The sequence below is a fragment of the Acomys russatus genome, chromosome 7 (assembly GCF_903995435.1).
Source record: "Acomys russatus chromosome 7, mAcoRus1.1, whole genome shotgun sequence".
Classification (NCBI taxonomy): domain Eukaryota; kingdom Metazoa; phylum Chordata; class Mammalia; order Rodentia; family Muridae; genus Acomys; species Acomys russatus.
Genome location: NC_067143.1, coordinates 60981532 through 60999417, shown reverse-complemented (window position 1 = coordinate 60999417; position 17886 = coordinate 60981532). Strand labels below are relative to the sequence as shown.

The following is a 17886-nucleotide window of genomic DNA, read 5'->3' as shown; positions in this document are numbered from 1 at the left end:
ACATTTTGTTATTTGGAGAGTGCCTCAGAATCCCTCTCGGTGGGGCTGGTCTAAGACAAATGCTCAATCAGTAAAGCATTTGGAACATGAGGATTTGAGTGTAGTCTCTAGAACCCAGGCTTAAAACAAAAGAAAAAAGAAAAATGTGGTGGCATGTACTTCTACTCTAAATACTGGGAAGGTGGAGCTAAGTGGACCCTTGGAGGCTCCCTGGCCAGCCAGCTTAGGCTGATCAGTGAGCCCCAAGAGCCCTGTGATAGACTGCATGTCAGAAAATAGTGTGTACAGTCCCTGAGAAATAAGACTTTGCTTGATTTCTGACATTTACATGCACTCATATGCACCTATACATATATACATACATAGATACATACATGTATTCACCTTTACATGTACACAAACAGAAAGGCACTCGTGTGCATGCGCGCGCGCACACACACACACACACACACACACACGTGTTTTTTTCTCAAAAAAAAAAAAAAAAAAAAACCAACAGCATTAAAGCAAATAGATTGAACACAGAAGTAGATGAAACTATCTTGCCCTGCCTCAGTGTCGCCCAACTGTGACTCAGGCTATAGCTCTATTCGTTGTGTCTCAAGCCCTGGTCATCATTTGAGATGGGAGCTATGAAACCCCAACTCTCAATGTAAAAGCAGAAGAGCTCTAAAGAGTCACAGAATTTGCCAGCCCCATCTGATAGCTTGGTGAACATAAGGATTAGGACAAGAAGCTTTGATTGTGTAAGTGACGGACAGAGACCTCATCCTGACATTGTACTCATGACTTTTGTCTTAGAGAAAGGAGACCTAACTTCCCGAGACCCCTCTGCAGGGGCGACTTTGCTAGTGAGCAGTTTTCATATTGAATCCCATTTAAATCCACCAGGTAACCATATGTCCAATAAAAAAGCAACTGGCACCTGTAGTCAAGTACAGTTCAGTGACATGCATGTGGCAGTCGTGATTCGAACTCTCTCCCACCAGCCCCTAGTGCATCTTTGCAGTCCTAGGCTCTTGGTCACATCCGGAGAATGGGCCTGCAGCTCCTCTGGAGGCCTATCCAAGCATCTGTGAGGTTGGGGGGCGGGGCACTCTGCCAAGAGTACCTGGTTCCACAAGAGAAACCTGCCTGCTGTCGTCCACACACTTTTGATGACTTCGTGGGCTTTACAGTGTTAATTTAAGCTCCTTGGTGGCAGTAGTTTGCACTTTAATGTCAGCAGTTTACTGAAAAAACCACCTGGGCTTGAAGAAAGTCACCGTGTTCAGTAAAATCTGGCCACATTTTATGTTTATGGCCTTTATTAGGGCAACCAGCTGAGCTTGTTAAAATTGTGTCCTATAGTCAGTGGAAACCCAGGACCTCAAATTCACTCATCCACTTAATAGCTATTGAATGTATACCAAGAAGCAGCCTGATATACATACAATGGAAAGTGCACAGACATGCCCTTGATTTTGTGGAGGTCCCAGTCCAATTCTGAAAGACAGATATTTAGAGAAAAAGTACATAAAAAAAAAATAAGAATGTTTTATTAAAGAATGTGGGTGTCCCAGGAGGGTCTAACTTAACAATGGTGGGACAAAGAAATTGTTGAGTCGAGCAACAATCATTCCAGGGAGATGGATTAGCGAGTGTGAAGGCAGAGGCTGGGAGGGGCTTGGTGTGGTCTACGATCATTTTCTTCAGTGTCCATCAAAGGACACAGGACCCAGCCTGGGACTGGAATAGTGTCTGGTGTCCCCAGTATCCGTAGACTTGCTACTCACTCACTGTAGGACATGAATCTTGCTTACTTGTTACTTGTGCCCTTTTGGTTTTCATTTCTCAATCACTCTTTTGGTACCCAACTCCCCTCCCCTTTCTTCTGGGCATCCTCACCCCAGAACTCACCTGTTTTCCATTGGCTCTGCTTCTGCGAACCAGTCTTTTCTGTGTATACCCTTCAACTGCGACTTGCCATCAGACATTGGGCAGTTCCTGTGCTGAGATCAACTCTCTTATATTTCTTCATCCTCTACACCCTGCCCTGCCCCCCACCCAGGGAAGTTTCCAGACATCATCTTTAATGCAGTTTCAGTACTAGTAATTTCCTTTCCTAAACCCTGTCCAGCATCCCAGAGAGGAGCTCTGAGGTCATCTGTGGATAAAACTTCAGAGGCTCTCTTGGGTCAGCAGACCCGTTTGTCACCAGGCCATAGATAAGCAAAAGCCCTTTCTAGTTGGCTTCAGTGTCATTGGCAGGGTGCAAAAGTTAATGTATATACAGGCCAAATGCACACTTTCTACTCCAAAGACCAGGTGCTACCAAGAGCTCAAAGGCCACACCCAAAGCGAGTGCTGCCCCTCCATGGACAAGCTCAACAGAAGGGAAGAAACCAAGACCTTATGTTGCATCACTGTCTTCCACTGCGGATGTAACCTGCCCACATATACAGCAGCTGCTAGCAGAGGTCAACTTTGGAGTCCCATTCTCACTGGCACCAAAGCTGTGCTATTAAACGTGACGTGACATCCAGCTCCCAGCCTGCCATAGTCCCACCTTTCCTGGGAACCCATGGTATACAGGCCAAAGACCAGAGCCACTTAGTGGTGCATGTCAGAAGGAAATTTTGATGAGGGCATAAAGAACATTTTGAAAGAAGGGAGATGGTTAAAAAAAAAAAAAAAAAAAAAAAAAAAAAACAGTGGGAGCGGGGAGGAAATGGGACCACAAAACAGGGCATGGGGAAGTGGCTTTGAACTGATACCCGGACCCTGGGCTTGAGAAGTGGATGGGGTAGGAAACCTAATTACTTGTGCTGAGGTCTAACTGGTGAAGGAAAAATTGAATGCTGGATGAAGAAATGCTCAGTGTGCTTGGCATGTTCCACTGTGTTGAGGAGCACCATTTAAGGTGGGGGTGTGCGTGCCACCAACGCGGCTCTGGTTATGGTGGCAGGTACGCACACACTTAAGGTGACATGGCAAGCTGACTCTGAGAATCAGGGCTCGTAAGTGCACTGCTGTGCGTCACACACTTGTGCACTGTTGAAATACGTCAAGTAGTAGAAAGCAGGGGCACAGCCTGGAGACTGCCATGTTCCCTCTCCTGGCCCTCAGAGTTTCCCCCTGGAGATGCTAACTGCTCTTAAAACAGGGTCACCCTGAGGAGCATCGGCTGTGCCTTCAACCTCTTTGGGAATCGGGCAGATCGTTTGGCGTTGTCAGTGCTAGCCATGTGGCTTTGGGCAAGGGGACTTTTCAGTGTGTTTCTCACCTGGAATTGGAGATAATATCAGTGACCTCACAGGTTATTCTAAGGATTTTCCTTCTAACGTGGACGTTCATGGACAGGCCTAGCCAAGGGCTTATAACGTACCGGCTGCTTTGTGCTCCATCAATTTCATCCTCTCCAGGGACACTTGAGATTGGCGCTATTATGACCCCCATGGAGACAGCAATACAGGCACAAATGAGTCAGGGTGACTGCTCAGAGTCACACAGCCAGTACGAAGCAGAACCAGGAGCTGGACCAATGCAGTTTGGTTCTGAACTCTCGGTCGACGGCGCTATGTTTAATTGCCCACTCCCCGGCCCCACCCCAGTCACATCCCAGGTCTGGAACGTAGCGAGCACTCAGTAAGCATTCTTGACTCCTTTCTACTGACCCTAAATAGTATGCTAAGCAACAAATCAGCAACCTACCTTCCAGTAGCCATGGCTACGGGGATCCTTTAATGTGATGCTGAACAGTGGGAGAAGATGTCCTGCTTTCCTAGCCAACACAGCCAATGAGGTAAACCTGAATCTTGCCTTACCCTGGACAAGGATTTATTGGTGATGGTGGACAAGTGTCAAATATGGGAAGGTTCTCCACCAAACTTCCAGATGACAATTCTCAGCAGATAACCCCCACTGTCACCAAAGGTCTTGAATGTGTCACCTCTGAAGCCCATGGAAGAAGGGACAGAAATAGGAGCACAGTAGCTGCCATTGACCTCTGTTTAGATCTTTGACGGTCCATTTGAAGATTGACTTTTGAGCCAGGAGTCCCCACTGGTGCCCTTCTGTTATGTAGAGGTATATAGAGACCATGGGAGGTGGAGGTTACCAACCCAGAGAAAAGAAGAGGTCAGCACTACTCTCTGAGCTCAAACATCTGGTCTCTTTGGCTACGTGGGGCTTGTGGGTGGAAGGAAAAGATATGTTAATTCTCTTCAAATAAACTCATGGCAATAAGAGCCAAGCTTTGAATTAATTACTTAATATTCCTACTGCAGGGGTGGATGCAACCCAGCTTGTTCCCTCAGGACAGTGTGTGGAGAGAAGGTGGAGAAAGCAGGCCTCTCTGTTCATGTCTTGTGGTGGCCTGTGGCCTGCCTGTCTTACAGGGGAGCTGATGTGTGCACCCTTGCCTTCACAGGTGTGGCAGTGTGGCGGAAGTGTGGAGGTCCTGCCCTGCTCTCGGATTGCCCACATCGAGCGGGCCCACAAGCCCTACACAGAGGACCTCACTGCCCATGTCCGCAGAAACGCCCTCAGGGTAGCTGAAGTCTGGATGGATGAATTCAAAAGCCACGTCTACATGGCTTGGAACATACCACAGGAGGTAGGGAGCCTGGATGGTGCAGGATTTCAAGTCTGGTGAGAAAAAAAAAAAATCGGTAACAAAACACTAGATTCCATTTTTCTTCCTTGGGACATTCAGAGTTTTGCTGGCAGTATTAAACTGTCAACCCCCTACTTCCTACAATACAGGAAGACGCCGGCAAACATCTTTAGGCCATTTCTCATCCTCATCCATCAGCATGCTCGGAGGAGGATGTGTTCTCTCAGAACTTTGCTGGCCTCCTTTTAAATGAAAGTTAGAAAGTATGATGTGGCACAAGTTGGTACAATGCTGGCCCAGCATGCATGAGGCCCCGGGTTCAATCCTCAGCACTGCATAAAACCAAGTTGGTAGCTCAGGCCTGGGATCCCCATACATGCGAGGTGGAGGCAGGGGAATCATACAGTTCAAGGTAATCCTTGGTTTCATAGTAAAATTGAGGCTAGCCTGGGCTACATGCAATCTTATCTCAAAAATATATAAGGAAATAAAGTGGGATCAGATGGCTCTAAATTTCCTTCCTTCACCCTCCCAGCTTCCCTGGTGTCTCAAGGTTCACGGGTATAAGTATATAAATACAACAGTAATGATTGTGGCTTCACAAGGACACTTTAATCTCTGTAGACTGGATTCAAGCCACCCCGTTGAGCCAAACAGAATAAGGAAAATCCATAGATCTGTGGGATTTCTTGAGCCCTATGGATATACATGAGATACAGTCCCACAGGGATCCTCCCTTCTGACCTTCACAGAGCCCCATCCCTGCCTGTCACCGTCCTTTACCCCTCCAGTCACTTGTGAGAAGACCTGTCAGAGGAGGCACAGTAGTTCTTGCATAGTTTTGTCAGCCTTGGCATGTGTCATATGGAAGTGACTCTCAAATGCCGAGTTGGGAGAACCCAACAGATGCCAGCTGTGGCACTCCAAACCTGCCTGCCTGCTTGCCTGCCTGGGCTCATTGCTTTTGTCGCCTTCTGTGTGACAAGGCTGTTGACTGCATGGCCTCTGTCCATCCTCCCTAACCTTGGCTTTCCCCTTGACTGATCTTCAGAAAGCCCCAGAGCTCTCTAATGGTGAAATAAATGACTTAGCTTTGTTTATAGTTTCTTTCCACAGGGAAGCCGTGTACCCTGAGCTTGTACCCACCACCCTATGCTGCCCTGGCTGAATTATTAAAAAAACAAAAACATAAAAAAAAAAAAAACCCACAAAAACAATAGGCTGAGCCTCAAGTGGCAGCTTTAGGCGACTTTCTTCCTGGATGGAATCTAGGGCTTTCTGTCTGCTAGGTGAGCACTGTACCATCTAAGCTACATCCCAGGTCCACTGCCACCAGGGAAAGTGGCTTGAGTTGAGTCACCCCCAAATCAGTGAGGAAGAGTCAAGCCCCTCAGTGGAGATTGAATTCCAGGGACACCTCTGTGCTTCTGAAGTCATCTGAGTATTCCACTCAGGCACTGTGGGTGTCCCTGGGTGCTAAGTGTTACCACCGCAGAATCTCAGCAGTAAACTCAATAGCCTTAGGGCTCTGTGTAGGGCCAGTGTCTTGCTCATGCTCCGCCCCCTTCTGTTTGTCCCACAAAGCCGCCAGTCTTCCTTACTACAGCCAAATCCAGTGACTGGTAGGTAGCTCATGCCACAGTTAAGATTCAGTGAAAATTAGCGTTTGCCTGTGACCCCCTCCAGGGGGGTGGCACCAAGCAAATGAAAGGAGGAGGAGGAGGAGGAGAGAACGGGTGAGACACGGAAATGCCCAGGCGGAAAAACTGAAATAGAGAAAGAAAAAGGTAGTGTGTTTTCTACTGGGCTCAGGAGGTGGCTCAGTCATGAAACCTCATGCCTCGCAAGTGCAAGGACCTGAATCACATGCCCAGAACCTGCTCCAGAGAGCTGGCTGTGGCAGCACGTGTTTGTAGTTTCCCTAGTGCTGGGGAAGAGACTGGCACATCTCCAGGGCTTGCGGGCCAGTCGGCCTACAGTTCCAGGCCTGTGAGAGCCAATGTTTCACAAAAATGAAGATGGTATTTAACGAATGTCACCTGTAGTTCCCCTCTGATGTGCACACACACACACACACACACACAAACTCGCACACACATACAAATAAAAACAAAGTAAATCCAAGGCAACTTTTTTTAAACTCCAGAATTCTCGCTTCTTTGAGATTCTGTGGTTCCATACTCTTGGATGGCCCCCTCTCCCTCAGGAGCTTACCTCTTTCTCCCTAAGGGGTTCACCCTCTCTCTGCTGTTGCTTAAACGCTCCCCAGAGTTGTACCCTTCATCAACCCCTCTTTATACTTCCTCTCAGTAATAGCTTCTGCTCTTGGGTGTTTATCCCACGCATATGCTGGTGGCTTCCTAATTAATATCTCCACTCCTGCTCATGAACTGGCCTCTGCAGCCGCCAGCTGGATGCCTCCTGCATCCTCGCTGGCACTCAGGCTGAGTCTGACCACAGCTAAGCACGTCTTTTTCTGCCCAAGCCGGCTCCTGTCTTACTTACTCTCCTGTCCTAGTGCCTCATGCTACCATCTGCCAGATGCCTGGCTGGATGCTGCTCATAGCACTTTGCCCCTCCTCTCTTGTTATCCCCTCCTGTCAATCACAGGGCCTTCCTGACTGGTCCATAGGCAGTCACATCTGTGCTCAAGCCTTGCCCATGCAGACTTCAACTGATTGCCCTGCTTCAAGTCTTTATCCCTCCAAATCTAGCCTTTCTAAATGGTGTACCCATTGCCCTTCTTCAAACTCCATGAAGGACTCTTCACAGGGCACACAGACATGGCTAGGCACAGTGTTGGACACTTGTGTCTTATACTCTCCTCTCTGAGGGTACCTTCAAATGCACCCCCACAGTTTTTGTTGGGGGTGAGTCTTGCTGCTTCTCAGCCCTGTACTTACTCATTTGGAATGGCTCTGCTTGGAATTACCCAACCCTCCACCTCATGTTCAACTCCCAACCCTACCAAATCATCATCCTGATAGACCTAAGCCTTGAGATTCTTCATATAGGAAGCCAGACCCAGTGTGGAAAAATGGCCTTCCCCCTACATAGCCTGCCAAATAGTAAGCTGTCGTCTGCAACCTCTATCTTTTTTAGACAGTGACTCTCAAATCTGACTGAACTTTATAATCATTTGGCCCCAGCCTTAGAGATTACAGTTGAACTGGCATGAGGGAAGGACTCCTGTGCCCTGGCTTTGGAAGGCAATGCTGAGGGATCCATCTAGAGCTGGGAACTACTGGGATAGATTGGGGGCTTCCTGAGGGCATGCTGTGTCCTAGTGTGTAGCACAAGGCGGGGTGGGTGGTAAGGCTCATGGTGATACTTATTAAGTGGTGGGGCAGCTGGCTATGTGTGTGGTCTTTTCTCTCCCGTGGCCAGGGGCTCCTAGAGCAATGCTACAGTTCAGCTGCATCAGAATCCCATGGCAACTTGATGGAACATACCCCTCTGGGTCTCATCTCTAGAGATTCAGGTCATGTTTTAGAACTCATCTCAAGTGTATCAGACTGCAGGAAGCTCTCTTGGAGCTCCCCTGGCCCCTGGCACACCCTCCCGGTACCCAGAGCTCCAAGCTGGACTATGCAGGGCCTTGCTTCTACTCTCCACTTCCTTCCATACCTCCCACAGTGTGTAGGGAGTCAATTCGCTTGTCTGCCTTTTCCAGGTCCCCTTCCAGGCATAGGCCATGATGTGTACCACTGGCCCAAGGACAGGAACATCCTTACCCATTTACTTCCCCTCTCCTCTCCAGAAACTACCTCCAATTCAGAGCAGAAGCCCTTCACCCCGGCTCAGGTGGGGAAGCCTATTAGTTAATGTGTCAAGACTCTGGTCAGTTCCAGCTCAGCACCCAGAAAACTAGATAAACTTGTCCTTGGTGCTGTTGCTCATGAAAGTAAGTAAGTCCTTTGCCCGCTCTTATCTTTATCCTCAGCCCACATTCAGTCCCAAACTTGGGAGAGGCCAGCGCAGCCTCCAGCACTTGCATCCTGCTACTGTAATTGAAGATCAGTTTGCCTGTCAGTACACAGAAAGCCAGCCTGAAACAAACATCTATATTTCCTTCTGCAAAGTTCAGGAACTCTCCTAGCTGCAGCTTCTCCTGCCCAAAGACATCCTGAGTGCGGGCGTGCCTGTGTGTTCCTTCATTCATGGCCTTTCTTTGAGGCTTGGTCATATGGAATTTTGTGACTTTATGGTAGAAATACTGGGCCATTTGTGGAGTGGCCAATTTTTGATTAGTTTCCTAAAACTGCCCAAAAAAAGTTAACCACAAGCATGGTTGCCTAAAACAACAGAACTTTTTTTCTCATGGATCGGGAGCCCCAAATTTAAATCATAGTGCCAGCAGAGCCATGTCCCTCCAGCGGCTTTAGAGGGTCATCCATCTTTTTCAGCCTCTTCCAGCAACGGGTGGTTCCTGGCTTTCCAAGTCTGCAGATTCATCAGTTCAGTGTGCTGTGCCTCTGTGTGGGCCTCCTCTTCATGTGTCCATGCAAACCTTCCTTTCTGTTCTCAGTTACTAAACATTGAATTTTGGGTTCATCCTACTCAAGATGGCTTCATCTTGAGATTTCGAAGAGAAGGATATTTTTAGAGACTTCTTAAGACCCATTCAGAGGTTCTAGGTAGACATGGATTTTGGAGGAGAGAGATAAGCCTACTATACTAAAGCTAGGAAAACAGAAAGGAATGTTCATTGTTTTCAGATCATAAAGGCTAGGGTGCCCTTGTCTAAGAAAGACCACATGCTCTTAGGCATGCTCACTGCCATTAAAAGAAGTTGACGTAATTGGCAGGAAAAACATAGTGCAGACATACTGAATCTTTGAAACACATAAGCAAAAGTCAGCTAATAATCAGGAAGGGTGTGTGTGTGTGTGTGTGTGTGTGTGTGTGCATGTGTGTGTGTGTGCGTGCGTGCGTGCGTGTGTGTGTGTGTGTGTGTGTGTGTGTGTGTGTTGGAGGCACACTTGATATCCAAAAATTGAAAGTGAACAGGAGGCTGGCTCTGGAAGCTCCTATAATAAGGTACAGATGGATATTTGAGAAAATATATATGTATGTTATATACATATTTATTCTTTTGGTATATATATATATATATATATATATATATATATATCTTTCAATCTATGTATTTATGTCTCATTATATCATAAGCAGAGAAACAATCCTGAGTATGGAAAGAATGGCTTCCCATGAAACTCACACCTTTAGGAAATCATGGAGGCTGTCCTGAGACAGGATCTAATGGTTATGCTTAGCATCACCTTGTCAGAGCTGATGCTCCTATCTTAAACTGTAGCCACGAAGTCGAGTAGTCAGCCCCCTTACTTTACTTGATACCAGTCCCCTTCAATACTCACCTCATATTTTAGAGTCCAAATGGGGACGGTTATGGGGTGAATGCTGCATTTGGGGACCACATGACTTAGCTCCCCATAGGGTTCCTCTACCAGAAAGCCTCTGTGCATCTTGTCTGGAGTATACAGATATACACTTATATAGATATACACTTATATAGATATACATAGCAAGTACATAGAGAGTCGGCCTGATGAGAGCTGTTTGTCTGCTCCTGCTTCCTTACAGGACTCAGGGATCGACATTGGGGACATCACAGCACGGAAGGCTCTGAGGAAGCAGCTGCAGTGCAAGACCTTCAGGTGGTACCTGGTCAGCGTGTACCCAGAAATGAGGATGTACTCTGACATCATCGCCTATGGGGTGGTAAGGAGCCAGTGGGGGTTTCATTCAGAGGCAGAAAGAAAACAGGACCAGAGTGGGGTGTTAAGAGGGGAGGAAGGGATCAAGGCTGCTGTCACCACTGTGGTAAGCTATAATATACTTGGGCTCAGCACTGGCTGATGGACCTTCGAGAGGCTTTGCTTTCACAACCTGAGCCTTTCCAGACCCGCTGAGAGAGGACCATGCCTCACCCTTACAGTCCTCTGTGAGTCACATCTGGCCCCAAATCTGCATAAACATGTATAAAGAAGAATTTAGTTACAGATTGCAAAGTAGCATAGCTGAATCCCACTGGCACTCACAGCTCGGGTGACTGGGGTGACTGTGGGGGGAGGGGTGTCTTTCAAACACCTGTGTGCCTTGTCCACCTCCAGGCTGATGCCCTCCAATTCATATTTGGTTTGGGTTTGGGGGTTTTGTTTTGTTCTGTTTGTTTTTTGAGACAGGGCTTCTCTGGGTAGCCTTTAGACCAGGCTGGCCTCGAACTCAGAGATCCACCTGCCTATGCCTCCCAAGTGCTGAGATTAAAGGGGTGTACTACCAAAGCCTGGCTTCCTGTTCATGTTTAAAGCTTCTCTGGGAAGAATTCTCAGGAAAAAAAAAACACCCCAACCCTGAACTTAGTGAAGGATTTTGTGGCCTTGTTTGTTGGTGTGCCTGTTTCTCCAGTGTGTGGTAGAGGTACCAAGATGGTGGAGAAAGTGGAGAAAACCGCACTGGTTCCATCTTGACCTCAGGCTGCGGGCAAAGCTTTCTGGCTGAAAAGTTAACTAGTTTGTATGAGGCTCTGAGTTCAATTCCCAGCGCTATCAAAAATACAAAGTAGAATGAGATCTTGACCTTTTCCCACCTTACAGACTGTGGACCTAAGTTTCTTCATCTGTTAAATGGGGTGTGTTACCACGGCCCTCACGGACTAGAAGTGAGTCAGAAATGTGAATGTATTTTCTCTCTCGGTTTAAAGTCCTTTGACCATGATAAACCGTTCCCTCATCCAACTAATTTCAGGACCCTCCACTCTTAAAGTGTTTTATGCAGTTATGGTTGTTGTCTGAGTGTCTCCTCTACTGACTGGTAAAGTCTGAACATATAATTTTTTTTTCTATGACAGTTAAGCCCTTGATTCTACTCTGTGGGGGTACTTATATTCAGGTTACATATGAAACTGGCAAAAAAAAACCAAAAAAACAAAAAAACCTGAATTGTCTCTGACAGAGCCTGAAAGACTAGCTGAAATCACACCAGTTCTTTGCTTTGGAGAGCGACCCCTCTTGCCTTTTTGATATACGAAGATGAAAACTTGAAGGCAGAGCTGAGGCCTCTTTGGTACCCCTGTGATCAGAGCCGAGTTAAGGGCTTCCCCAGCGGGGAACGTCATGTGTGGAGCTCTTGCCTGAGAGTGTGAGGGGTCTTCACTGGGGGCTGGACTCAGAATTAGTACCTGATCTTCTAGCTCAGTACTCAGTGGTTCTGAATGGCACAGAGCTGGACACTAGACACTCTCCAGGTATGGATTGTCCAGGAGGTTGTCCTAAGCAAGGATGAAGTATGGCTTCCATGAGAGCCCCATGCATGTTTGTACCCCCAAATGGTGACCTCTTGCCTTGCCATTTCTCAGGCTGGCAGGGGGGGTGAGGGTCAGAGCATCTCCTCAATAGATGCTACCTACAACCGCAGGTCCTCCCTCATCTCAGAAGCACATTGCATTGTGTGATGATGCCCATCACCAGAACCACCCGCAGGATGAGCTTTTCTGATGCTCCCTAGCAACCGCATGTGCTACTTGGCCACCGATAGATCCAGTCCTAAGAGAATACTGTGGGTCCAAAGAAAGTTTTAGAACCAAACCTCCATGAGCCACAACTAGCTTCCAGACCTGTGTTCTCATCAGGCTGGAGGTAATCGAGATAGCTACACCCACCAGGGGAGGAAGAGGAAGCAGGAACAGTGGAAGTGTTCACATGAAGCCATTGGGCAACCAGGTCTTAGGCAAAAGCCCTCTCCATCCTCCATGTATAAGTGTCTTACCTTCCACATATATGCAGAAGCAGGTTTCTCTCCCCCTTCCACCCCCATCCCCCACCTCCCCGCACACACACATCTGATGACAGAGACAGAAATTTTGGTTGACCAGATAGTAAGTGGCAGATACAAGGCTGTGTCTGGATCTCTCTGGGTCCATAGCTCAAGCTGTCTGCACTCTGTCACACCAAAAGCCACCCAGTCATCAGCCCACAGATATGAGCTTGCTAGCTATCCCCAGGGCTGGCAGAGGTCAATGTCCTTTTAATGTTCATCTACTGTCCACTGTACAAGGTCCAGACAGCTTCTCCCTCCCCGTCTCCTCCACCTGTCAGTGCCTGGCTCCTTCAGGCGCAGAGACACGCTTGCTGGTCCAGAAGCATCATGAACTCTTAATGAGGGCCATGCAGGATGCAGCCACAGGCACAAAACATTTGCTGGGTCTGAATCGTTCTTCCTTAGTAATTAGTTTTACTCTAAAACGCAGAGGCCAGATGTCTTTGCAGGGGCAGCAGTTTTTTAAATCTTTTATTTTCTATCCCAAATCATGCTCAAATTTGACCTGCTTCATTCAGGTCAAATAAACTTTTGGGTCACTCAGCTGGGCCAGTGTCAAGTCTGTAGCCCAGACCATCAACCCGCTAATCGGTCCCATTACTGCTTCTTCTGCTGAAGGAACTGTGAGCTGCACTGTGTGGGTTTCCCCTGAGCTCTCTGTCTGGGAGATGGGGCAGCTTTGGATGCTGCACTGTGTGGGTTTCCCCTGAGCTCTCTATCTGGGAGATGGGGCAGCTTTGGATGCTGCACTGTGTGGGTTTCTCCTGAGCTCTCTGTCTGGGAGATGGAGCAGCTTTGGATGAATCCCAGGTCTGGTGCTGAAAGTTAGAGATGGAGAAGCGACTGGGATCAGACATGGCCAGCTTCTGGGCATCTACTCTGCACTTTCTCTCTGTACAACCATGGCAGTGTGAGCAGCCTCAGTGGTTACAGTAATCCACTCCAAGGGGCACATTTTATAGTATCAGGCTTGCATAGCCACACATGTGACAGAACAAGCTTGGCTTCCAAGGTCAGGCATACTGTGTCCCTGTCACTTGCAAAGCAGTAGTGCCATTCATTTGTTCATTTTCTTCAGACACTTATTCAACAAGTGACAACTCTCTGCTCCATGGCCTGGTCCAAGCTATGTATGGTGAGAAGACTAAGACCCAGCATTAGTGATGAATGAGGAGGCAGAAGGCAGGAAAGTAAAGAGGCACAAGAAAGCAATATGCCAAGTGCTGCAGTAAGATCCATGAGAGTGGAGTGGGGCTGGAGAGATGGCTCAACAGTTACGAGCACTTGCTGCTCTCGAAGAAGACCTGAGTTCAGTTCCCAACATCCATGTCAGGCATAAGTGCCTATAGTTCCAAGCCCAGGGGATCTGGCCATTATAGATACCAACACCCAGGTGCATATACCCACACATAGACACACACACACACACACACACATACACATATACCCACACACTCTCTCACACACATGCACACACACACGCACGCACACACACTCACACACACACATATACACATATACCCACACACTCTCTCACACACATGCACACACACACGCATGCACGCACACTCACACACACACACACACTCACACACACTCTCACACACTCACACGCATGCATACACACACTTAAAATTAAAATAATTTTTAAAGAGAAATGAGAATGTTAAGGAAGCATACGGCAAGTGGTCTCACCCCCAGACTTGGTTTGCAGGGTAACAGTCAAGCTGAACTTCAGAGGAAAGGAAAAGCTAGCCAGGCAAAGAGAAAACCAAAACAAGATGTTGAAAGCAGTCAATTTTCTTAGCATGGAGACAGAATCACAGACCAGGAAGCTGGGGAGGTGGAGGGGGCACGTATTTGCCATTACACCACAGTCCCCAGCCTATGGGTTCTTCTGAGATCTAAACAGGATTCATTTGGGAGGCTCCTGGCACATCAGTGCGTTCATCACAGCGAGTTTTCTCGAACGGCTGCAGCAGTAATAGAAGACGCTAACAATTACTGCTGCTGGCTACCAGGCCCTATGCTAAGCCCTTGCGGATCTATTTCATTTACTCTTCATAGCAACCCTGAGAGCCAGGCACTATTATTATCCTTATTTTCGAGGGACGAAAGCAGACAGGAGAAGTTTACATTCTCCAAGACTGTGCTGCCAGAGTCAACATCGCACCCCAGACTGTCTCTCTTGCTCCACTGCTCTACTAGGCCACCCGCTTAGTAGGGGAAGGATGACACAGAGCTAGGGAAGAGCGTATCAAATGACACCCATCTGCCACCCAGAGCCCAGGGCTTGGGACCCCGGCAGAACCAAGCTTAACAGGACCTGTGAGTCTCTTTGCTCTAGTACCTGGCAGGTCTTGATAACTGATCATAGATTTAGATCCTACACCCTCCTCGTCATGGACCATGAGAGAAGTTCAAGGGACATGTGTATATCCTCCTCCCGCAAAGCCATGGCTAGCAGTGGGCACAGGGCCCATGACAGAGCAGTACCCACTCGGATGCCTCCCGCCTCTCTCAGGTTCTAGCCTCCTGCCCTAGCAATGGCACAGCCATAGCTCCGTGCCCTAGTCTCCCTGGATTCTCTTTTCCAGTCTCCCATCCTAAAAGGGTGCCTTGAGGTTGAAAGAAGGGAAAGGGGATGAAGACACTATGAACTTTCTGGCCATGTGTGTAAGTTGGGAAGCCGTGAAAGTCCAAGCAGGGGTCTCTCTCACTTCTGTCTATCTGCCCTGTGCTTTGTCACAACTGACTTCCTCAGTTTCCACACACAGCACATCCTCCGCACCTAATCTCATTTACCCATCATTCTGGTGGCCACTACCCACAGAGCGCCTTTCAGTGATATCTGGGCTCGTTTAGATGCAGGATAAAAGAACTGTCATGTGGTCAAATTCCAGAAAGATAAGGGAAGAGGGAGAACAATTCATTCATTATAGACCGTGGCTTGGTACCTTGTGCTGTACTCAGTTGTGGGTGGTGAGAAGGGCCTTGTGATCCGCAAGCCATCCTTTCTAAAGACTCAGAGTGGGCTTGGGTCATGAGGGTCATTGACTGTGGACTCTCATACCCAGGCTGTATTCTGCACTTCATGAGACCGTGCCCATATGCTTGTGAGATATTTTTTCTCTCTCGTCTGTTCCTACCAGACCCCTCTCTCTTATTCCTCCACCAAGCTGTCTACTCTGGAGAGCCCTCAGCAACTGGACCACCCTTGGGGGGGGGGCTGGTCAAGCCCCCTGATGGATGTGCAAGAGGCACAGAACACTGTGTCCCAGAGGACTTCCAGGATTAAAAACAAACAACCCTGTTAGCCACTTTCCCCAACTCTCGAGGGCGAAGCAGAGAAAACTGAAGAGCTTAGTGCCTCTCACTGTGCACTTCTTGGTTCCACACAGATGATCCTAGCTGCCCAAAGACAGCTTTCTGTCTAATGAGTGTCATGATTTCTCATGGAGTGTGGGCCAGTGCCCACCCATACCTTTACGTAAATAAATAGCTGGGGCTAGATGTCACCATTGTGTTTGGTGACCTGGGTTTAATGAAGAAGGTGAGTCTCTCTCTGGGGGACACGCTTGCCTCTCCTAAATTAATCCGTGTGCTTTCTCTCTTCTTTCCCCCTGGGTACGGCCATATTTCCTCTGATGATCAGCTGCAGAATTCCCTGAAGACTGATTTGTGTCTTGACCAGGGCCCAGATACAGAGAACGTCCCCATTGTGTACATCTGCCATGGGATGACACCTCAGGTGAGTCTTCAGGAGACCCCTATGCCAAGGATGTGCCTGTGAGTTGTGAGGTGTGGAGAAGCACAGCTGGGTTCTGCCATGGAGTCCCCGGGCCCAGCAATCTCGGTGTACATCAGGAAGTATTCCTATGAACCCAAGAGCCAGGTTGTACCTTCCTTGCCTGGACAGAACCTTGGAAACCTTGTGTTAGGTGCCAGGATCCTATGGAATAGAAAAAGGGAAGGAGATACATTTTACAGAGAAACCCCTGCCTCCTTCTGGAAGGCTGTGATGATACAATAGGCAGCCACTGGCCAGTGTTGCCCTAGCATGAGAAGTGTCCAGATGAACAATGCCAAAGTTTAAGTCCAGAAGATAACGATGACTGAGAAGGATGCTTTAGTATCAGTTGGTAGGAGTGTGCTTCTTTGCCTATGTGCACAATTGAAGTGGGGCCAGGCTATAAAATCTCAAGGCCCACCCCCAGTGACCTTTTTCCTCTGGTATATCTTCACCTCCTAAAGTTTCCAGAACCTTCCCAAACAGCACCATTAGCCAAGGATCAAGGGTTCAAGTACCTAAGCCTATGGGGGAACATTTCACATTTCACAAACCATACCACTGTCTTTATGCTAACAAATGTCCTACCAAGGCATTAAGATAGACGAACTGTAAGTGTGCAGATTAATGAATTTCCATGAAGTGAGCATGATCATATGAACCAGAACATGTGTTGGCCTCCACATCTGTGAGCTACATTTGTGGATCTTGTAAGCTGCTCATTTGTTTTACTGTATCCTATTTTTTTTGTTAAGAATATGCTATGAAGTGCTGTAGTGGTTTTAATAAGAATGGCCCCTATAGGCTCATGTATTTGAGCACTCAGTCACCAGGGTGTGGCACTGTTTGAAAGGATTAGAAGGATTAGAAGGTGTGGCCCTGTTAGAGAAAATGTGTTACTAGGGATGGTCTTTGAGGTTTCAAAAGCCTATCACAAGCCTAGGGTCGGTCTCTCTCTCTCTCTCTCTCTCTCTCTCTCTCTCTCTCTCTCTCTCTCTCTCTCTCTCTCCCTCCCTCCCTCTCTTCCTCTCTCCCTCCCTCCTTTGCTCTCTCCCTCCCTCCCTCCCTCTCTCCCTCCCTCCCTCCCTCCTTTGCTCTCTCCCTCCCTCCCTCTCTCCTTCCCTCCTTTGCTCTCTCCCTCTCTCCCTCCCTCCTTTGCTCTCTCCCCCTCTCCCTCCCTCTCTGCCTATGGATCAGGATATAGCTCTCAGCTACTGGTCCAGCACCTGGCTGCACACTGCCATACTCCCCTCTGTGATGATGATGGACTAACCCTCTGAAGCTGTACTCAAGCTCCCATTTAAATTCTTTCTCTATAACAGTTGTCTTGGCCATGGTGCCTCCTCCCTGCAATAGAACAGTGACTAAGACAAATACTGTGAGTCCTGCTGCAGTGATCATACCTGCTCATGTCTTTCGTCTCCAATCTACCCTCATTTCCTTTAGATTTACACTTAGGAATAGATTTATTGAATCATAGGCTTGGGTATGTTTGCCTTAATCAACACTACCTGTGATAATCTTCTCATGTGACCGAAACAAAATACCATAGGCTGGGTAGTTTAAGCAACAGAAATGCATTTCTCACAGTTTTGGGGACCAGGAAGTTCAAGATCTAGACGCTAACAAATTTGGAATCTGGTAGTGGCTTACTTCCTAG

General features: G+C 47.9%; 1 protein-coding gene across 1 annotated transcript in view; it reads left to right on the top strand.

Moving 5' to 3' along the window:
- Positions 1-17886, top strand: part of Galnt18 (polypeptide N-acetylgalactosaminyltransferase 18) — a 299626-nt gene that overhangs the window by 245866 nt on the left and 35874 nt on the right. The window contains exons 7-9 of the mRNA XM_051149225.1: positions 4412-4597; positions 10202-10339; positions 16092-16187. Of these exons, the coding sequence (XP_051005182.1) occupies positions 4412-4597; positions 10202-10339; positions 16092-16187 (420 nt within the window). The remainder of the gene's footprint in view (positions 1-4411; positions 4598-10201; positions 10340-16091; positions 16188-17886) is intronic.